Source organism: Tympanuchus pallidicinctus, unplaced genomic scaffold (assembly GCF_026119805.1).
Source record: "Tympanuchus pallidicinctus isolate F22 unplaced genomic scaffold, pur_lepc_1.0 scaffold27, whole genome shotgun sequence".
NCBI lineage: Eukaryota > Metazoa > Chordata > Aves > Galliformes > Phasianidae > Tympanuchus > Tympanuchus pallidicinctus.
In genome coordinates, this window is record NW_026294744.1 from 9,233,506 (window position 1) to 9,255,996 (window position 22,491).

Genomic DNA, 22,491 nt, shown 5'->3' on the forward strand with positions numbered 1-22,491 from the left:
TTTGCTTCCTTCACAGAGGAGCTGCAGATGCCAGAAGAATGTATGTATTTCTACTGCACATACAGTTAACTATAGAAAAAGTTGGCTTCCTTAGACGCACACGTACAGCAGTATTGTCAGAAAAAGGTAACTGTGCTACCACAGGGGGAAAGACACAGCTACTACTGACTGCAAGAGCTAGTTAGGCACATATGTGTTTGAATGCTTGATCTGCTATGTTTTTTGTAGGCACTCAGCTGTGTATCAACTTCAAATTCCACACACAAAAAATACTCCATGTTACTCAAGTAAAGCTCTTCAGCTTTATTTTTCTGATAGAATTCCATGACTGAAGCTTAGAGTTTTCACGCATCAATAAATTGAAAGCTTTGCCAAAAATAGAATTAATTCATTCAATTAAACAGTCATTCTCTTCAAAATAATTAGAGTATTTTCTGGGAGAAGTCCCAGCATATAATGCCACCTTTGTACAAAGAAATACTCCTAGTTCAATCCTAAATAGTAACTCAACTGCAGATCAAAATCAAGTATGAAACGATTTGTGTCCATGAATACAAAGACAATGCAAAGGAATAGCTTGAATAGTTGGATTTTATCAGTAGGAAATGAGGCACTTAGTGTAATTATTATTACTTGTCACAAAGAAAGTAGCATATGCAAACCCATGCATATGTATCATGATGACTACAGTACATCTTCCATTACTAAACATACATCCAGGAAGTGTGTTATAATTCAAGACTTATATTTAAAATAATTTAAATAAAAAAAAAAATCTTAAAACATTCTGCTAAGTTGCAGGAAGGGGGCTTATATTAGTGACCAAAAGTCAAATTTGAATTTCTTACCTCCAGAAATTCCTTCCTGGAACCAACATACATGACTGTAAGCAAGGAGAGGGCAGAAAGCTGCAAGGACAAAGAACCTCCTGAGTGACTTCTTTATCTGACTGCAATAGTTCTCTGCTTGAACCCCATCAGCATAATGGAAATCACACAAAAGTTTAAGAAAAATCTTCAAAACACACAGCAAAACGATTGGTATTGAAAATGCAAAACTTCCAATATCAGCTTTGTGCACAGGGCCACTCTCTTTCCAGCAGTCAGAATGGCACCCAGTACCATCTACCTAATGAGATACATCCAGCAGTCTGCTCTACAGATCTGATAAGGTCTCTGCAGGTGACAGCCACCAGTGGTGTTGTGCCAACCCTTCTTTGGAGTGGCTTCACACTGCTCCTGTTGAAAATCACACAGGATGGCATCAGTTCAGCTTTACCACAATACCTGAAACAAACATAAAGCACCCAGTTTGTTCTGTATTTGCAAACTACACTGCAGATGGCAAAAGCTTTAAGTGCCAGCTTGAAAGTGATGGTGCTGTTAGCTGGAACAGGAGACTTAGAACCTGAGCCAAGTACTTGAAGTTATTAGCAGCAGCAGGATGCAAATGGAATGGATTGTAGAACATTACGCATGGCTCTTCCCCCAGTAGGAAGGCACTGGATTTAACATGCATTATGTAATGCTTTATTTACATTCTTTCCAACAGTGAAGACCACCCTGAACTGAATGCAGTGCTATCTTAACAGCACAGCAAAGCCTGCTTTTCAGGAATGCAATAGTCCTGCTTCCATATTCTCATCTAATCTAGATCAAATCGCTGCTAACATTAATCAACTTGCTTTTACTGCTGCATTTCTACACAGATCTACCTTATTTGCCTTCTACTAATTTGACATCAACTCTAAGATCTTAATAAAGAATCGCGCTTCTCCCTGTTTTCTGGTAAACCCCAGAAGACATTTCAGAAGACAAATAGTATTAAAACTGTATACAAAATAGAAATTGGTTTTCATTCAATCAAAATAATCTTCTATATCAATATCTGGATTCAGGAGATCTTCCCCATAAGCTGAAAGGTCCATTTGATTTAAAATCAAGTTCTCAAAAGTTTCTTCCAAGTCTGTTTCACCGATCAGCACTGCTCCCATCATTCGTCCATTCTGCATCACCACTTTAACATACTCTTGTCCCTTGGTACATCTCAGCATTAGTTCATGGTCTAAACCCAAGCCTTGAGCATTGAATTTTCCCAAAACCACCACCTAGCAGAAGGAAAAAAGAAAAACCACTCATAAGAACATTGCAGCGGCTTTTAGTGTTCTCACCATTAACATTCTACGCTTCAAAAGAAGGATGTAAACGGGGATTCGCCCCTAGAGTAAAAAGAAAGTCTGCCTTCCATTGGTTCTGGGAGCCACAGTGTAATTAAAAACCTTCACCTTGAAATATGACAGTAAAAGCAATAATGAGCTAATTCCCGTGCTTGATTGCATTGAATTTCTTCATGAACAGAATCTTAATGAAATAAAACGGATACCTTTGTCCCTTTCAGTTTCAGCATTCAGCCAGCATGAATGGAGAAAATCTTAATTATACAGAGAACACTGTTTCATCAATATTAAACCAACTGTTCAGCATTAGCAATTGAATACGAACAAGCAATGCGTGTTACTCGGTAATTTAAAACAGATAGAGTATACTTACCTTGTAATTGAAGAATTTTGTTACATGAGCAAACAATTCAAAGCAGAAATCTTGATCAACAGACTCCCCCGAAGCGTCTGCTGCCATGCATTTTGCTGCATACCATCCCATCTGCCTAGCTTGAGTCCACAGTCTCATCTGGAAAGGGAAGGAACACGATACGTGTCGGCGTGCAATGAAAGCACAGCGCGTATTTTCTTCATAGTCAGAAAGATGAACAGCTTGGCTTTCAGCCACATAGATAAAGTTATCTGTTATCAGCACGCCCAGGATTATCTACTAACCCAATGGTTTCCTGCTCAATAACGCTTTTCCTCACATCTAAGGAACTGTGTGTTTTACTTTATAGATTACTACTGAGCACACGGCTGTACCGTTTGTTTTACCTGATGCCACACAGGGCTGGGTTCCCACGCCGCACTGCAGATATCCCCAGCTGCATAGATGTCTGGCAGGGATGTGTGCATGTGTTTGTCTACTTTAAGGCCTCCATCGTCACCTATATCAAACTAAGGATTTGCACAGATCAGCACAGAAGAATAACAATAATCTTAACTGAGTAATTTTCTTTATCTATCTTAGGTGGTCGCCTCATTTGCTACTTTTTGATTGCAGACTCTCCTTCAAAATTTCTACTTAAACATTTGAAGATATGGATGCATACTACGCAAGGTGCTCTTATGAACTCCATTTAACAACAGAGAAAAGCTAATACAGTGTAAACAACTTGTGACTATTCAAGCTCATCTAATCTGACTCAATTAGAGAAGACTGATTAAAAGGCAGAAACACATTCAAACATCCCAATCTTAAGGGAACTTTGTTTTTAAGGGAATGTGACAGATTTCCCTGAAGAGCGTCAGAACAAAGTACTTCTGCAATCACTTACATATGCAGAATTACCATGCCATATTATAATGCAACCCAACCCCCTGCTGAACTTACCCTGAATCTTGTCAAACCCTTCAAATGAGCAATAATAAAATTAGCAAAAGTAGAACTTCTTACCAACCCACACTTTCTTCTCACTGTGTTTCAGAACAGATCAGTACTGCATTTCAGAATTCAGCATACCTGCCTTATTTTGAAATGCTGTACATCAATGTTTCACATCAAGAGAAGCATAAACCATTTGAAAGAGCTCCTCTTCCTGTACAAATAAAGAAGGAAAAAAAAAAAAAACCAAACCAAACAGCTCAAACTTTGAAGTAAATCAGTAAATACTTACATTATTGCTATCAAGAAATGGTTTCACATTTGGCACAACTCCAGTTGCACTGACAATGAAATTGCAGCCATAAATTTTTCCATTAGTTAATTCCACATATACAGGCCACTGAACTGAAAAAGGGGAAAAAATTGCCCTGAGAATATAACTAACAGAAGATAATTTAATAATGTCTTATTATAGGAAGTGAAATGAAAATAATTTGAGATATCTGGTTGATTAGATAGGAAAAAATATTTTCCAAATATAGAGATTACCTGTAAAACCTTTTCATTTCATTTGGGACCAAAAAAAAATGAGATCTGGATCTGAGCCAGTCGCACTAGCAGCTTTCTCTTAATTTTCCTGAATCAAATCCTTTTATTGAATCACCACAGGAACAAATATTTTACACACAATATTTAGGTGACTCTGTTGAAAAATAAGCCTGTTTCATAGCATTTTGTAAAGTAAATATAGCCCATAAATCCTCAACTCCTATAAATGGGGCATTCAAGGCCAGGTTGGATGAGGCTTTGAGCAACCTGGTCTAGATGGAGGTGTCCCTGCCTATAGCAGGGAGTTGGAACTTGATCTTAAAGGTCCCTTCCAACCCAAACCATTCTATGATTCTACAAAAACTGCTAGAACACCATTTAATTTACAGAAGTAAAGGTCTGTTCTTTCAAATCTGCATTTTCTTTAGTACAAAGCAATCAAGCTCAAACATGCTCCAACATTACTTCAGCATGCTTTCCTAATCAGCACCGGCACTCACATTTTTTTTTTTGTCACACCTACCTTCATCTGGTTCTACATTCTTCCCCTCCTTAGGAAAAGCCAAGGAATTCTGTTGCAGTTGTATAAATTCTTGCTGTGAGTGTATTTTCTTCACTTCACATAGTATTTCAATATGTACTTTATGAGAAAACTAAAGAAAGATTGTCAAAAATTTTAATTAATTAGCAATATTATAGCAAATAATAGAGTATTATTTAGTAATTTAGTAACACCTCATCTAAACAAAAAACAATTACCATATATCCCATCCTATCACATGGCATATTAGCCAGCTACAGATCACAGCCTGAACAGGTGACTAGCCTGTTACCTTGGGAATGCAAGTAATCTGCCTCTACCTTCTGCACACAGCTAGAAGAAATGTGTTTGTGAGAAACTGTTGTGCAGCTGTACAGGTCTCCTTGCTTTCTGTGAAGGACCTGGTTCATTCTGGTTCACGGTGCTTTATTGTCTCCTGCTGTTATATATATGGCCACAGTACTAAGGGAGTTAAGTGACCAGTAGCAGCCTGCTGGTGAGATGTTATCTGCTGGGGTAACCCCAGGGCAGACACTCTACTGGCCAGCTGCCTCCCATTGATGTTAGTATCTCTATTGAATAGATGAGTATTAGCTTGCCTCTGCATACTTTATTGGAAACTTATGCAGAAGTACTGGTGCTTTTCATTACAAGAGGGAAATCCAGAACTTAACAGAACAACAATAAAAAAATTCTCTCTCTGTTACAATCAGAAAGGTCACAGTGGAATGGTGATGTAGGAGCGCAGAAACAAAGGGACTGTCGTAAATGGAATGGTGTTACAAAGGAAAAAGAAAGGTGCTCACCTGTCTCTGAAGATCTAGGATCACAGGGAAGACTCCACAAGGCAGGAATCTCCAGAAAGAGATCCTTCCCCAGTGGCAATCAGCCTTTAAATGGGGTCTAAGAGAGGTGCAGTCAGGCTCTACCGTTCCAGTCACACAGGTGAATTGCCTTCACCTGTGCTCCCAAGGCTGAGTCCCTTCCCCAGGTGACCAGTCATAGTTCAGACTATGACACAACAGTTACCTTACACTGTCTTGCAGAACTTTAAGTCCTTCCACTTTCTATCATAATTTATGATAAAGATAATACCTCTATACCCCTGTACAAGTTATACTGTCCTATTTTTCACATAGGAAAATATATCTACAGCAGCTAGAAGAGAGTGGACGTATTACTGCTTCTGTTTAATGCTAGGATTGACACCAGTCCTGGAGAGGTGTGCAAACCATCATTTATGTTTAATCTGAATAGGAAATTGATGAAACCATGTCAGTGGATCTGATTTGCCACCTCCCTCTTGAAATAGAAAGCAATTCAACTTCTGTTAACACATTTTTCTCTGTAATTCTGATAAGTGAACCAATTCAAATACATTTCATTTTTCTCATCCTAATAATCCTGAAAGTTACATTTCATCATCATAAGTTCTGTAATGCTATCATCATAAAACAGCAATTAAACAAATGCAAGCAAGATCACAAACATACCTCTTTGGTTCCTTTCAGCTGTAGGCCTTCATGCCAGTCGGGGCCCAAAGCACTGCCCAGTTTGTCAGATGCTGCTGCAGCCCTTTCTTTCTTCTCACTTCCTGATGACAGAGAGATAGGGAATATCAGATTCAGCATACATACTTCACTGCCTGCTGAATTCAGACCAACAATTATGAATCAAGAGGAATACGATCTGGTTACAAAAAGAGGGGGAGAAACATGGAACAAACAAGGTAAGGTAAGGCAAAATCCCAAACATCATTAGTTTGCAGACAAATCATAGAACCATAGAATGGCCTGGGTTGAAAAGGACCTCAAAGATCATCCAGTTTCACCCCCCCTGCTCTGTGCAGGGTCGTCAAACATCAGACCAGGCTGCCCAGAGCCACATCCAGCCTGGCCTTGAATGCCTCCAGGGATGGGGCATCCACAACTTCCTTGGGCAACCTGTTCCACTGCGTCACCACCCTCTGAGTAAAAAACTTCCTCCTAATATCTAAGTAATACCTAAATCAAACCCGAACAAGTATTTACCACTTTTCAGTGTTATGCCTTTTATTACCGCACTCGCCTCTGAAACAACCATGCTATTGCTAGGCATCAGAATGGGCTCTTAAGAGCTAGAAAGACTGCAATAGCTTTGTCATGGTTCTATGTTTTTCTGTTTTTGCTTTTTTGTTTTTGGATTTCAGTATTCCACATCAAAACATCATGTAGTGTACGGGGCATTAAAGTGTCACTGCCCCAATCCCAGCTACCTATCCCTGTACATTACAGCAGTCACGGGATCTGGCCCTTCCGGGTGGGGGGGCGCTCTCTTGCTGTCTGGCAGTGGGTGCTGGGGGGTGCTTTCCTAGCCGTTCCAAGCTTTTCAGGTTTGAATCGGTCCCGGGAACTCTCTCTCTCTCATCTTGTCTGATTTATTAATCTCAATTTCAATTAAATTGTATATATTGTGTTATCTTGTATTCCAATATTATAGTAAAATAAGTTTTCCTCCATAGATTGTTGCCGCTGCTCTTTTCCTCCCTTCCTTCCTTCCCATTTTTTGTGGCACTGGGGTGGGGGGGGAGGGCAGAGGCCTGTCGCCCCTGTCACGGACATCGATTGATCTGGTCAACTCCGTGACAAGCTTATAATAGTAAACCATGATTACAGCCTGCTAAATTAACTGTTTTCAGGGCTATTTTTAATATTCAGCATTGCTGTAGTGCTAGGGGACTGAAACACAATACCTTCCATTGTATACTTGGTTCTTTTACATTCAATTGGAGTCTCTTGTTTTTCAGCAGTCAGTTTTGGAATAAGAAATTCAGCTGCTCCTGCATCAAAAAAAGTGTTTCCAATGGCTTTGTCTTTGATAGCCCAGATTACTTCACAGCCTTCAATTTCATACCTGTGAGCATTTAAACAACAGATAAAATTAGACAGTACCCAAAAAAGGATCTATGACTCTGAATAAGACAACAAGAAGTCTGTAAGGTTCTATTCCAGAAGCTAGAAATAAGGAACAAGACTTCCAAACCTATCAAATTCACTACAGCCCCTTATATATTTACTTCAGGAAGCCACAAAAGAAAGAAGAGACACCTTTCTTCTTCCACTTTCTCATGACTACAAACTTAACTGTTGTTATGGCAGGAGGGAAAGGTAGATCAAGTCTGTAGTAATAATGCTTAGTATTTCCTGTTCCTCACAATGAAAAAACCCAGCCATTTTCTCCAAACTGCCCACTGCTGACAACTGGTATTCGGAACTGTTCCTGTCCATCAAAGATGCTATCAGATGGAACACGGACTGCAACGCAGAGGAGGATTTACAGAATCATAGCATCATGTAGGTTCGAAGACCTTCAACATCATCAAGTCCAACCAGCATCAAGTTTGTATCTGTCCAATTTAAAAACCAGTTCCCTACAATGCAAAACAAGACTACATAATTGTATAATATAAATGGTTTCATAATCTATCAGACTGTATCTTCCCTACAACAAAAGCATATCAGACAGTTCAGAAGCTCTATCTGCTTAAATCAGGCTGGATGCAAGAACAGCTGTTTCATTGTTACATTTCCTATCTCTAGAAAGTAGAGAAGTTTTGTAATATAAATGTCACTGTTAATAGCATAAACAGAAATCTGTTGGTGCCAAATTAGAAAAATGCTGTATATTCTTCATATCTGTATGTCAAAGTTTCTTATAAAGCTGTCTGAATTTTGTGACAACACCCTTCACTATGTGGTGAAAAACAATTCTTAAGGCATTTAGTAGAAAAATCGATTAAGAGCTCTTTATAAGTCAACCTTCTTCCAAACTCATGCACATGACTGAACATCAAACTATTAAAGATTTTATCTGCATATGTGAATTTATAACTTAGTTGTTGACTTACACTAATTCAAGTGCAATCCCACCATTACCAACCACTACTATTCTCTCAGCTCGAGCCAAGTTCTTCTGAAAAGCCTGTGTCAGAAAAGAAAACAATTGAAGGAACACTGATAAAATATATCCTTTCCTATACTTTCTCTCAGTGGTTTTAGTTTCATTTTCTCAAACTACTGATAAACGTTTACTTATGCTAAGAATCTGTTAAAGAAGCCAATGGAACCCATGAAGTTCTATCACATTAAGGGATGAAATTGTTTCTGCAGCACTGTAAGTCTCAAGCTGAGCCAGGAGAATGTTAAGTAATTACATTTAAGCCAAACTGACAGAACCCATAATAGAATCCATAAAAGCTTTATGTCCCAGAGACCATTAGCACTGTATGATCTCTTAATCAAATTTTGTCACAGTAAGTATAATTTTCAAGCTGATTTTTGCAACATTAAGAGAGCAAAGATACAGACATTTAGGAAAGCAAGAATTCCTGATTAGAATTCAGGAGCAAAACAAACGATCTGTTGAAAATCTGAGAAGTTATTTTTATTTGCCCCCAAAAATTTTTAGAAAGAAATAAGTCTCCAAATCCAATCTTAGTGGTGAGAGAAATAAAAGAAACAAGTCAATATAGCTTCTATTTTTAGTTCTCCATTTTGTAACCTCAGGTAAAGTTTTAATATCCAAAACAAACAGCAACACACAAAAACATCTTGTAGTTCACATCCTGGATTACAATAGTAATTCTTTTCTGTACAACCAAAAGAAGTCCACCCACGATTGCTTCTCACTACGAAGCAGCCCTTCACACAATGTACTGGGTGCACCTTTTCAGGGAAGTTCCTACTTCCTGTCTGCATTTTCAGGTTGGCTTCTGCCCAGAGAGCAAAAGAACACCTTTTATTCTGGACTCTTCTGTTAGAAACACAATCTATGAACCAGTTATTAACTTGATAAACTTAGTCACCAATTACTTAATGTTTCTCTGCTATTGAAAACGTTCTATTTAAGGACATAAAATAATAAACAGCATTTGATGTTCCTCTGTTTCACCCTGCAACCATTTTTAGCAACTCCCATCAGAAAGATGAATATATTACACACACATACAAGTCCAAAATGCATTTACCTGTGCACTGTCAGTATCCCGAATTCCTAATACATATGGGTTTCCTTCAAAAATTAATTTAGGTTTTGCTCCAGCACACAGGCAGAGTTTCTCATACGTATATTCTCTCCCATCTTCAGTGAAAATTTTCTGTTAAAAATTAAGGGGAAAAAAGAAGTGATTGGAGACATATAAAACAACACTGGTTTCTTTTTTTTTTCTTGTGTATTTTGCAGGTATTAAAAGGTTGCATTGGCTTCTTAAAAACAAGCAAGCTTCCACTCTCTCATTATGACCTATTTCATTCATGTTACCTCACCACAGACTGACAGGCCTAAATATGTGATATGGTGTGACTGATGAAATGGAACACGTACACTTCAAACAGATGGAATCTAAATATTACCTCTTGGTGGCACCCTGTACTCACCATCTGTGTTGAAAGAATCAGTTTCCTATCTGTTGGTGTCCCCCCACCCCAGCAACAGATGTGGATCTGTGCACTACTCTGTATGAGCAAATAAGAATCCCACTCATAACACTTCTAGATAGTAGTAAGATAGCTGTAAGAGCAAAACACTGTGCAATCCAGATCTTTGGTTTTATTAGGAAAAAATAAGTACAGCTTTATGACACCAACACATTTTTGGGTCTTTTATGATTTTTAATAGATGAATAATCACACACACAATTGGAGACTGACACTGCACTCTTTGACTTCTCTTACCTTAAGAACTGCAGTAGTGTATTAACTAAGTGCTACCCAGAATAAAGTTTAGAAAGATTTTGAAAGATAGTTCTTTGCTGAAGACAAAGGGTAGGTGCTAAACAAGCTACATCACTCTGCAACAAAGTCACATTAAATTTAAAGTATTGTTTGATGCTTTCCAAACTAGAAGCAAAATAGTTTACAGTGGTTTCACACAAAGGGAGGTTTAAAGATTTTGAGATAGCAGAGGAAAAAGATCCTTCAAAATCCATTTACATGAGCTACTGGAATCCACTTAGACTAAACTATAACCCTACAGGAGTGAAGCTACAAGTCAACAGTTCATGTCACAATATAAGCAGCCTTATAATCTAATTGAAGTCACAGCTCTGCAACTTAAAATGAGCAAGAACAGTTTGAGACCTGAACATGAATTTCTGATAATCATTGAATTAAAACAAAGCAAGCATATCAAGCTGACTTGGACAGTAAAGAGGACATGTATGTACTGTGCACTGCTCCTGCCTGCAACGTTTCTTTTGTTAAAAAAAACAAAGGAAAGGTAGAAATACTGCTTCTTTTGAGAACGAGTTTTTTATACATCATAAAGTTGTTAAAATTTTGGCCTTTGTAGCAACAAGTTGTAATTCAGGAATCACAAAGACACACAGTTAAGGGTTAAGGAACTTTTCTGACATCTACACTGATAAACTATGTAGGTTTAATTGACTGTTTTCCCTCCTGTTCCAACCAGGTATTCAATACCACAAATCCAAGGTACTGAAAATATGAATCAAAAAGACATAGTTTGTTGATTAACAACTAAATTTTGGTCTATAATCGTTTAACAAACAGCCACAGTCTACAAGAACACCACCATAAATGTCTATTAAAAGAAGAGTACAGCGATAATAGCAGGCTGGCACAGTCTTCAGCTGCAGCAAATGAGGACAAGCACAAATGCAGCAACTGTGGACACAAAAACAAAGGATAAAAGCTGCTTATCTTTGGGATGCCTCAAGCAGGCAGGGATCTCCAGTAAGGGACCCCTTACTTTTACTTCCAACCCTTCCACGAGGTCTGGGAAGGGATGGATCCTGGCTCCACCTCTTCCAGTCACTAGGTGCACTGCATACACCTGAGCTCCCCTGGGTTGGCCCTGCCTTCCCACCAGGTGCTCAAACACTGGTTCAGGCTGTGACTTCACATGTCTATTACAGAGGTGCTCTCTTGTAATTTTTAGTAAATTACATTTTAATAACCAGAACACTGCTGAACAGAATTTCATGCCAAAATCATTCAACGGTTTCTCAGATTTATTTATTTTTTTTACCTCCAAAATCATGATAAGTTAAAAAGAGAAAACATTATCTTACATGCTCATCACTTTTCAATTGTTTTACAGCAGAGTGGATAACTTTAATATTAGGATATCGTTGTTCTAATAGAGAACTTGGTTGCTCTTCCACATCAAATTCCTCAAGTGTTTTTGAGACCTGGAAGAAGCAGAAAGAGATTTAAAAATAAGAATAATCCATTTTAATTTCTGAAGTTTGTAAAAAAAACAAAAAAACAAAAAAACAACAAAAAAGTATTAAGTAAATTTCTAATAATATAAAGACCATATTGTCTTGAATCACATCACTGTGTCACTGCCAAAAGTACATTTTTATGCATAAAAACCTTTTGTGCATGTCCTTGATAAAGGATCACAGTAATACAGAGAATTGTAGTTCTAAAGCTATTTACCCTGATGATTTACCATTAACTGCTATAATGTTTTATTTTATATATATTTATATATATATATATATAAAATTAGACTTAGCAACATTGCATTTTTAATCTACTGGATGCGTTTCTAAGACCCTGTTGACCTGTTTGGTAAAACTCTCATATAGTAACTCAATGATGTTACATGGTCCCCCATGCAAGCATCTTTCTTTAGTATTCTGGAGGAAGAACGTTTTGTTCAAAACAGCACAGAGAATCAGTCATTCTAGACAAAAGGGCATCTATGTTTTTCCCTTCTTAAAAAATTAAGTACCCAGTGATATTTTCTTCTAATATTCAACAGTTCAACCTCATGTTGCAGGTAATTTGGTCCTTATGTCAGAAAAAGTGCTTACTTTTGTCCAACTTGTAAGTAAGATGTGTAAGGCAAATGTTCATGCAAAACAGATTCAAGATCTCCTCAGAGCATTTAGTCAGCAGCACATATGTAGTCACTATCAGATATTTCAGAGACTAGTGAAAAAAACAAACAAACAACAGAACTTGGAAAACACCCCAGTAAGTTATGACCTCAGTAACAGAACTGAGGTCTGTTCCAGAAGGAAACAGCTGCATAGGAACCTTCAGGCCGCCTACTTTGTAGGGTATTTAAACAATCTCGTGCACAGCTAAGAACTGGACACCTCTGCAATTCAAAGAGAACTTAAGGTATACATGTCCAAAACTTAGATGCTCTGCCTTCAAACAGTGCTTATTTATTCCCTTACACTTCACTTGCCAAAACTTCTGCTGATACAAATTACAGACTTTACATCTCTGCAATATGTAAATGTCTGTCCTGGATACCCATGACCACCAGAGTCAGCACTGTGAAAACTCAGAATCATAGAATGGTTTGGGCTGGAAGGGACCTTTAAGATCTTTTGGTTCCAATCCCCTGCTCTAGGCAGGGAGGGCTCTCCCTCTACACCAGGTTGCTCAAAGCCCCATCCAGACTGGCCTTAAGTGCTCCCTGGGAGAGGGCATTCACAACCACAATGGGCAACCTGTTCCACCGTCTCTGCAACTTCACAGTAAATAATTTTTTCCTAATATCTAATTTAAATCTACCCTCTTCCATTTTCCCTCATCCTGTTGCTATATGCCCTTATAAAAGGTCCGTCCCCAGCTTTCCCATAGGCCCCCTTCATGTAATGAAAGGCTGCTATGAAGTCTCCCAGAGCCTTCTCTTTTCCAGGCTGAAGAGCCCTGGCTCCCTCAGCCTGTCCCTACAGGGGAGGTGCTCCAGCCCTCTGATCATCCTCACAGCCCTCATCTGGACCCGCTCCAACAGCTTTATCTTCTTTTTGTGTTGGAGGTCCCAGAACTGGACCCAGTACTCCAGGTGGGGTCTCATGAGAGCAGAGTAGAGGGGCAGAATCCCCTCCCTCGACCTACTGATTACACTTCTCTTGATCCAACCCAGGATACAGTTGGCCTTCTGGGCTGCAAGCACACATTGCTGGCTCATGTTGAATCTTTCATCAACTGACACTCCCACATCCTTCGCGTCAGGACTGCTCTCAAGGCATTCTCTGACCAATCTGTATCTGTGCTCGAGATTCATTAGTTGGGTGTTACCTTGCATTCTCACAAAGAGCCTTCAGATACTGGCAGCCAGTTACAGCTACTAAAAGCCAAAACTTTTGTTTAAATCTCTATGCCTAAATTTTCCCCTTCAGAAATTTGAATATAAGCATCAATACATCAGGAAAACTGATTCTGAGACCTGCAGACCTAAAAGAAATAATAACTTTTTTTCACTAGTCCTAAGACATACCTGTACTATGATATATTTGTATTATGTACCATTTCTCAGAAAAACACAAATACCAAGCAGAAGGCTGGTAACTTTCCCCAGATGGTAAAACCTAACTTGCTATGGACTAGCTTAAGTGGCTTGCAGCTTTTCATCCTGAATTCTGGGCAATCCAAGCCCAACTCTTCCCATGACCTACTGTAGAATCTGTTCCCAAGTGGTGTGAAAAAGAGCAGTGTCTTGTAAGATCTGAGTACCTCTGGCTAACGAACCTATAAGCCAGAAATCTGAACTCGAGTATGGAATTATTTTATTTTTAAAAACAGCAGCAAAGAATCACCAGCTATGGAAGATGAAATTGAGCACAGTTTCACAGAAGGATATTCCTTTTCTGTTACATGTCAGAAGTCTGATTCTGCCTGAGATTCTAACATATTACTATTATAAGAATGGTGGGCAATCTGAGATCTACTAGCAAGGCTAAATTTCTTAAATAATTTATTCCAAAGATATCATTTTGGAGCTTAAGATGGAGCAATTCCATTAGCTAAGCAGTGAAATGATGCTTCAGTAGAAATGTATTAAACACTTATATCGTGTAAGTACCCAATTTAATCATTGGTCATATACTAATACTGTGAATATATTCACTGAGAACTTAGTAATGATTATGAATCACTACAAAATAACACACAGTCACAATCACTTTCAAGATTAGACTCTAAAGTTATCTGTACAGGGACAGACTTCTGAAGATGTCTTACTATAACAAAAATTAAAGCTTTCTTACCTGTTTGAAATTTGTTACAGCTTTTATGATTGGAGAAGCTGTCACTAAAAAAATGTCTTCTGACAGGAAGTCCATGGCCAGCTTGTAAAGAAACAGAAAATATGATAAGCAAGTAGTCATCAACAGAATTTGAATTAAACACAATGAAATTATTGGAGTAAAGTAATAACCATTACTACATTACCTAAATGTGAATTAAGGTAAACAGTGTTTCAAGGCTACGGAAGAAGGACATAACTGAAATGAATCAAATTGGGAAAGCCAAGACTTATGTCATACAACTTCAACTACTGCAGCCACTGTAAGAAAGACTACTCAAAAGAATATTTTCATTGTATTCTAAAGGCTGGTTGTTGGAAGACTCTCATCACAATTTATGGAGATTCCCTGCATTTTTGTTACGATTTTTAACAGACTTCATTTTGACAGAGGAAATACTGATTCCTATTGGTTAATTTAAATGTAATTTAGTAAACTGATAAGGGGATCATCTTCAGAATGCTGTTAAGCAGTACAGTACAAGACTTTTACAGGCTGCAAGCAACTGAAGAATTTCCACCTTAAGTGCTGCATTGCTCAACCACAGTAGAACCCAGGTTCCTTATCACCAGTATCCTACAGATGAACAAGACAGTTGTAAAAACCACCAGGAAGCATGTTCTGTCTTATTCATGACCAAATGGGCATTTATGATGGTACTTCAGATGGGAAGAACCTGAAGGTCAAAGTACCAAGACTTTGGTTTAAGGGAGATCCACATAGCCACACTTCTGGCATAAAATACAAATGCATTTAATGAGGATATGTGAAAAACGTCATGTAATACACCCTGTATAGCATAACTCCCTAATACGTATTTCATACCCATTGTAGCTGTATGCTTTATGTTGACAGAAAAGAAGAATGGTTGACACGTTCATGCAACAGAGCAGCACAGTGTGCCCCTGCAGCTGCTTCCAGGTGTACCTTATTAAAAAGTCTCCAAAAAAACTACAGAATGCCATAGAAAGCATGGGATCAGATAATAACCATCGGATGTATTTAAGACCTTTTTACACCAACATCACATACTTTGCACCACTTACACACGCTCTAATGTTTATCCCTCTCTTTTTACTCAGACTGAATGGTTGTTTGAAATGTTCGTTCAGTCCCCTTGATGTTGTTCCACTCCTTTATCTTTTTCAGTACTAGAAATCTGCCACACAAGATATTAAGTTTATCCAAACATATGGATGTGGGTGTAAAGAAAAACACAAACCTGAAAATGACAAACCTGAAAGAAATGTTGCAACTAAATAGGGAAGGTTGAAATTAGGTTGAGACATGAAACATTTCATAACTAGGAAATAAATTTAACCTTAAAAAAAAGAGAAAAGAGAAAAAGGTATTCAGTCAGGCTGTTTTAAATGTACTTGAAAATTACCTGACTGTGCATTTTTTTTGTTAGAGCTGAAGCAATGGTTGCTATCAGAGAGCAGCCTGAGAAGCCCGAAGTGCATACCCAAAATGCAGTTTGATGGACAAGGTGTTTATTCCAGAGAATTATACCCTTAGTCTCAAGACTGAGAAAGATTGTATTCAACGTTTCTGGTTTATTATTTCATGCATGCCAGCAGCTACACATGTAGAGCATAGAATAGAAAGTTCTCCAGAACACATGAGGCCATTTTTGATGAGGTTAATGAATACATTAATATGGCAATGAAGGTGCTGCTCTCTGAAAAGACCCTTTCCAGGCATGTACAGAAAACACTGCACATGAGGATGGAATTACACGTGGTGCTCAGTGAAAACTTGCACTGAATCTTAACCCTTGCAATACTGCCTGGAAGGAGGAGATTGTCCTAAAAGTCTGTGTGAGAAAGCATCAGGATTGCAGCTTCTTCACTGTCAGAGGGATGGAGTACAGGAACAGGCTGCTCAGAGAGGCTGCGGAGTGTCCTCTGGAGATATTGAACACCTGTCTGGACGCCTACCTGTGCAACCTGCTGTGGGGATGTGCTTTAGAATGGGGTTGGACCTGATGATCTCTAGAGATCCCTTCCAACCCCTGCAACTTTGTGATTCCATGAATTAAAACACATGCTATTAGACTGCGAATACTCATTCCAACTGTGTTTCCTGTGCTGCTGGGAAACAGAATCACAGAATGGTTTGTGTTGGAAAGGACCTCAAAGATCATCAAGTTCCATCCCCTTGATGCAGGAAGAATGAGCAAAAGCAGCAAGTCTCAGTCATCACATAAGAATCTGATCGGGAAACATGTATAAATGAAAAAGAGGCACTCGCTGTGAGATTTGGAAGAAAATATCAGGAAAGCAATAAATTTTGATCTCTTTTAAAGCTGTCTTAATGATCATAAACGTTAATTGTGAGATGGGGCCACAGCAACTACGTATAGTTCTATTTCAGGCAAATAGTCTCCTGGAATATTAAACACGGACCCAAATCCCCTCTCGGCGCTGACCGCAACGAACCCACGGGCCGCCAGCCGGCGGAGGGCGCGCATGCGCTCGGCGGGCAGTGGCCCCACAGCCCGTACCTTCTCGGCGCAGGTAACTCCGGCGATGCCTCCGCCCACCACCACAAAGCGGCTCCGCGCGACGCCGGGGACTGTCGCCATTTTCCCGCCTCTCCCGAGAGCGGCAAGGAGGGAGAAAAGCACTGCCGCTTCCTCGCCCAGACGCGGAAGGTGGCGGCGGCGCTCTGCCTACGGTGTGCGGTGGCACCCAAACTTCCTCAGCTCGCGCAGCTCGGCCCTGGCTTCCGCTCTTAGCCGGACTTTGTCGGAGGATCGTAGAGAGTAGAGGGCCAGCAATTAAGACAAAGAGTGAAAAACAAAACAAACGAACAAACACCCAAGCCTCTCTGCATTTCTTAACCGGAAAGCAGGAAGATGAAGATGTGAGACTTTGGGTGGAGGCTTGTTAGGGTAGTATGGTTAGGTGGTGGTTGGACTCAATGATCTTTAAGGTCTTTTCCAACCTGAGCGATTCTATGATTCTATGATTCTTTATCTCTTGGCTACCTCCAGTGGCATCTCGAAGGCAGGACATTACCTCAGTGCTCTCAGACACATGGTCTGATTTTTGAGTGCTCCCCTGTGGAGGGTGGAGTTGACTCTGATTCTTATGGGCTCCTTCCAACTCAGAATATTCTGTGATTCTTTGATTCTGTGTATTTCTAAGAGACTGGAAATAAAGCATAACAAGCAGTTAGAGAGCTATTTATCATTTTTGAGACATTTTGTGTCCAGAGACTTAGGACTCTAAAGGCCAACCAGTCCTCTATTCAAACATGCAGCAGTGCTGTAGTATATGGTGCTTACTCTGCAAGCATCCACTGCTGTTCAGAAAGGAGACAGCTAGAAGGAGCCTGCAGGGGGCTAGTGGGGGTAAACTTGCAGTTTGTGGAGATCAAAGCGGCTGACTTGGATTTTCTTTCTTTTTTTTTTTTTATTATTATTATTATTTTTTATTTTTGGGCAGGTAAACTGCCCAGCAATGCCAATTATTGTGTATGATTTACTTAAAATGGATTCAAGCTTATACAATCAGTTTATCTTGGACTTTTCAGCATATAAGTCCTAAGTCCATTCTTAATTTTAATACAAATTTTCAACACTTATTTTTTTCTCTCTTGGAAGAAAAGATGAGACTACTCATTGTGTAGACCACAGAAGTGACACTATTTCAAAGCTGTTGCCTTTTCAGGCTTTCTGTTTCTATCAGGACTTTAATCAGTCCTCCAAACAGTGACTTCCTGATGGGAGTTAGTTACAAATACTTTCATTTTGTCTTTTTAAAAAAGATACTTTTATGTAGCACTGGAGGTAATTTCATAGTTCAGACAATTGCTGACCATTTTGATCACAAACTAGATTTTGTTCTCTGAATACATCCCATTCCACTATAAATTACTTGAGTAGATGACCTGACCCAAACAGTACAAAAAAAAATTGGACAGACTTGCGTCACCAAGTAAAAGCATACCCTCCAAGGATTTCATTTCCAGTTTATGATAAATGACAAGATAACTCATTTTACTTAGAGCATTTGCTTGAGCAAACTAAGAAAAGTCATTGCTTCTATTCATGAAAAAATGTAAAAAACCATTTCAATAAGGCAAATTAGGACTGAAAATATTTGTTCACAATTAGTGAACAAAGTCCTTAGTTCCTAACTGACAGAACATGGATGTTAAATGCAGAAAACTTTATGAGATGTGCTAGTATTTAATTTATATAGGGAATACAATTAATTTGTCTTTAGTATCAGTAGCATATTGCAAATGCATTCATGCGGCTTTTTGCCAAGCTTCTTAGTGCATATGTGTAAGAGGAATAGCAGAGGATGTAAGACTGTGCAAGTAGATGACTGCTATTAAGCAGGTTTTATTATTTGTTAAACTAGGACTCCTAATATTCTGAGGAGTCACTGTGCACCCATCATGTGCCATGTCACTGCATAAGCCTTCACAAAGAATGGCTGCTCTTGGAAAGAACTTCTGGGTCCATCTGATCAAAATCACTGCTCAAGAAGTGTCACCCAGAGCAGGTTGCTCAGGACCATGTCCAGACAGTTTCTAAAGGTCTCAAATGATAAGACTCCACAGCCTCTCTGAACTACCTGTGCCAGTGCTCCATCACCCACATAGCACAGAAGTGTTTCCTGGTGTTCAGAGCGAACCTTCTGCTTTCCATCTTGTGCTCTCCCTTCAGGTATTTAACAAATCCATGATATCTCCCCTGAGCCATCTCTTCTCTTGGCTGAAGTTCCAGATCTCTCAGCCTTCTTTTATGGATGAAATGCACTCCTTAATCATCTTCACTGCCCTTTGTTGGACTCTTCCCAGAGTTTGTTCATGTCTTTGTTGTGCTGGGGCGCCCAAAACTGGACGCAAGACTCCAGATACAGTTTCACCAGTGCTGGAGGGGAAGGATCACTTCCCTCAATCTGCTGGCAATACTTTGCATAATGCAGCTTCAAATACCTTTGGTCTTCTTTGTGTCAAAGGCATTGTGCTGACTCATGTTCAATTTGGCGTACACTAGGATCCCCAGATCTTTTTCTTCAAAGCTTCTTTCCATCTAGGTCACCTCCAGCATTTCTTGGCACCTGGAGTTGTTCCTACCCATGTGCAGGACACTGTACTTGCTGGCCTTCATGAAATTCGTGTCACCCTATTTCACTAGCCTGTTAACATGCCTCTGGATGGCACCACAACCCTCTGATGTATCGGCTTCTCCTCCCAGTCTCATGTCATCAGAAAATTAGTTGAGTGTATGCTCTGTCCCTTCATCCAGATCATGATCAAAGATATTGAATATGAAATAAAAGCAGGACACAGTAGTCAGACAAACTTTGGCAGTCCTTCCACCATATCCCAGGTCTGGTCCCCTAACAGACATCACAGACATGTAGTCTGTGGAGTGCCTGTGCACCCTGTGCATATCCACTGCACATGGAGGTGCCTGTGCACACCCACTGCAGAAACCTGCTCTTTCTTGCTGAAGATTTTGCAGGATGTAGAGTTAAATGGACCAGAACTTTGCTTATAGGCACATCTGACTCCTTTTCAGCTTTGAGGACTGTGAACCTTTTCTATAGATGCAAGCAACTTAAGTGGGACAGGAGCCTTTCTCGCCAACTCCCATCTTTCCCCTTCTCCAGAGGTTTGCTTATTTGAATAGTGGGGATGGGCATTGTAAACTTCTCTCCAGTGCATAAATGGGTAAGTTATTAACTTGGAGGAGTCTGTAAAAAAGCTGGAAGAAATCCATTTGTCTGTAAAGTGAAATGATTTTTCTATGTCCCTATTTTCTATAAAATGACATGCAGTAACAGGTTGACTGGGTCACTGCTACCCTGTCCTCTGCTAAATTGCCATCATGCTTTAGAACAGTGCAAGTCCATCTATCACAGCTCTAATTGTGAAAAGCAGACTGTGCTGCCTGCCAGTGGGGATGCATTTCATATTTCCATCGTCTGCCCTTTTCTGTAAGCGTGTTTGGGCTTTTCTCGATTTAGGCAGGCTTTGTCAGGGGATATGACTAATGTACCAGTCACAAATAATGAATTAAGGTATGGATCATGACAGTAAAATCTTGATAGCACTAAATACTATAAGGAATTCTTTTCTTTCATTGTCTTCAGTTCCTCAAACAGATGGAAAGGTTGTTCAGAGTGAAACAGCGGAGGGAGGCAAGAAGCGCTCAGTCCACTGACAGAATGATAAAGATGAACTGAAAATCACACATTATTTGAGTGGCCTTCGGTAGGGAATCAGAGAAGTGATAAAGCCATAAGAGACCACAAAACATTTTATAGGCTCAGTGACATTAAAGATTCCAAGACAGTTTTGTTGTCAGTTAGTACTTGCTTCACATGAAAGACAGAAAATATAATATTACTGAAATAATAGTGCTGTAAATCTGATTTATTTTTAAAACCATAGACTTGCTTCTGGGATAACATCTGAATGTTTTGGCACCAGGAGGTGCTGGTTCATTACGATTCCAGTAGCAAAGGCACTCAGGCTCTGTAAAGTATGACTCAAAATGCCATTTATTGGAGCTAACACTATAAAGAAACAAAGGATAGAATAGAAAATTTTAGAACATCTCTCCAGTGGAATCCCAAAGCTGTACAGTATTAGATGGGACTTCTGTGAGGGCTCTTCGTAATGCTGGCCTTCCAGGCTGCAAATACACACTGCTGGCTCATTTCCAGCTTTTCATCCATCAGGACCCCCAAGTCCTTCTCCACTGGGCTGCTCTCAATGAGCTCTTCTCCTAGTCTGTGTCATATTTGGAACTGCCCCACCCAAGTTCTCTCTTTAACTGTTTTCTCAGTTCAAGGTGACCATTGCCTGTTTTGTGTCATACAACTGCTGCAAGTGCATTTATTAGGCACCTTTTCATTGATTTCTACCTCGATGTGAGCTAAAGTCTTCAGAACCTCTTGCTGCTGGTACACGTTACAAAACTGTTGCCACAGCTAATCCACAATGGAAACACCAACAGTGGGATCCCAAAACATTATTTTCCACCTCTCTGTTACAAGATATCCGAGTTTAATATGTTTTCTGTATTTTTTTAAATGATTACTACTATAATTTTCTTCCAGGAAATGCTTTTGTGCCAAGCATTATCATTTTGACCCATTATACTCAAAAATAAATTAATAGTACAGTAAAATGTCCAGGACCAGTCCCATTCACGGCAGTTGCTGTAACTGCAGTTATTGGAAGACAAGAACTGGTGAAATGTGCACAGCTGCTCGGATGCATGCACTGCATATGGCACCTGCATGATGCAGCTCGCTGTGTTCTGCACAGTGTATGGCAAGTGGGAAACAAACCCAGTGGGTGGAATTCTTCTGGCAAACTGTATGCTGGAGACAGATGCCAGTCAAATGGTTACTGTATAGCTGCTCATTAACTTGCATGGCAGAAGCACTCCTCTGCAGTTGATTATGCTGCACTGTTTCATTCACTTTCCCCTTTAGAGGTGCATTGATCATGTGTACTACACCATCAAGTGCCTGGAGGACAAAGAAAAGTGGACATTACAGTGATAGAAAAGTGTTGACACTGCAGTGAGAGGCATGAAGTGGAAGAACAGGAGCATGAGTCCCATGTTTTTCACGAGACATGGCTGAGAGGACCTGTGATCCTGATGGTGTCTTTAATTAATTCCAGACAGAGAATGCTTTTGTTATCAATAATGCCCTAGAGTCCTGAGAGAAATAGGAAGTTAGTAATGCACTGTGTACTCATTTATGCCAGATAAAACCCTTTTAATGCCTTGTTTGTTAGGCGCTTGTAGCTAATTTGGGGTATGAAACACCGTGAGAGCTTTTGTACTATTTTGCAAGGCGTATTTTTTGTTCTTTAAG

The 22,491-nt window shown here is 39.5% G+C and overlaps 1 protein-coding gene across 1 annotated transcript; it reads right to left on the minus strand.

Annotated features, from left to right (window-relative positions):
• Positions 1-279: 279 nt before the first annotated feature.
• Positions 280-17,308, minus strand: PYROXD1 (pyridine nucleotide-disulphide oxidoreductase domain 1). Its single transcript, XM_052690790.1, has 12 exons — positions 17,136-17,308; positions 14,591-14,671; positions 11,645-11,764; positions 9,581-9,709; positions 8,462-8,535; positions 7,307-7,467; positions 6,069-6,169; positions 4,558-4,687; positions 3,778-3,890; positions 2,936-3,058; positions 2,550-2,687; positions 280-2,107 (listed from the first exon to the last, which is right to left on the minus strand). The coding sequence occupies exons 1-12, from the start codon at positions 17,214-17,216 to the stop codon at positions 1,859-1,861; spliced, it is 1,500 nt and encodes a 499-aa protein (XP_052546750.1). The 5' UTR covers positions 17,217-17,308; the 3' UTR covers positions 280-1,858.
• Positions 17,309-22,491: the final 5,183 nt, after the last annotated feature.

Bases quoted from the DNA above. Each gene is read 5' to 3' on its own strand.
- PYROXD1 (XM_052690790.1), bottom strand. From the start codon at position 17,216: ATGGCGACAGTCCCCGGCGTCGCGCGGAGCCGCTTTGTGGTGGTGGGC. The intron at 3,059-3,777 runs GTAAGTATTTAC...GCAAATCCTTAG, and splicing joins CATTTCTTGATAGCAATAAT to TTTGATATAGGTGACGATGG. The intron at 2,688-2,935 runs GTAAAACAAACG...TTCCCTTTCCAG, and splicing joins CCAGCCCTGTGTGGCATCAG to ATGAGACTGTGGACTCAAGC.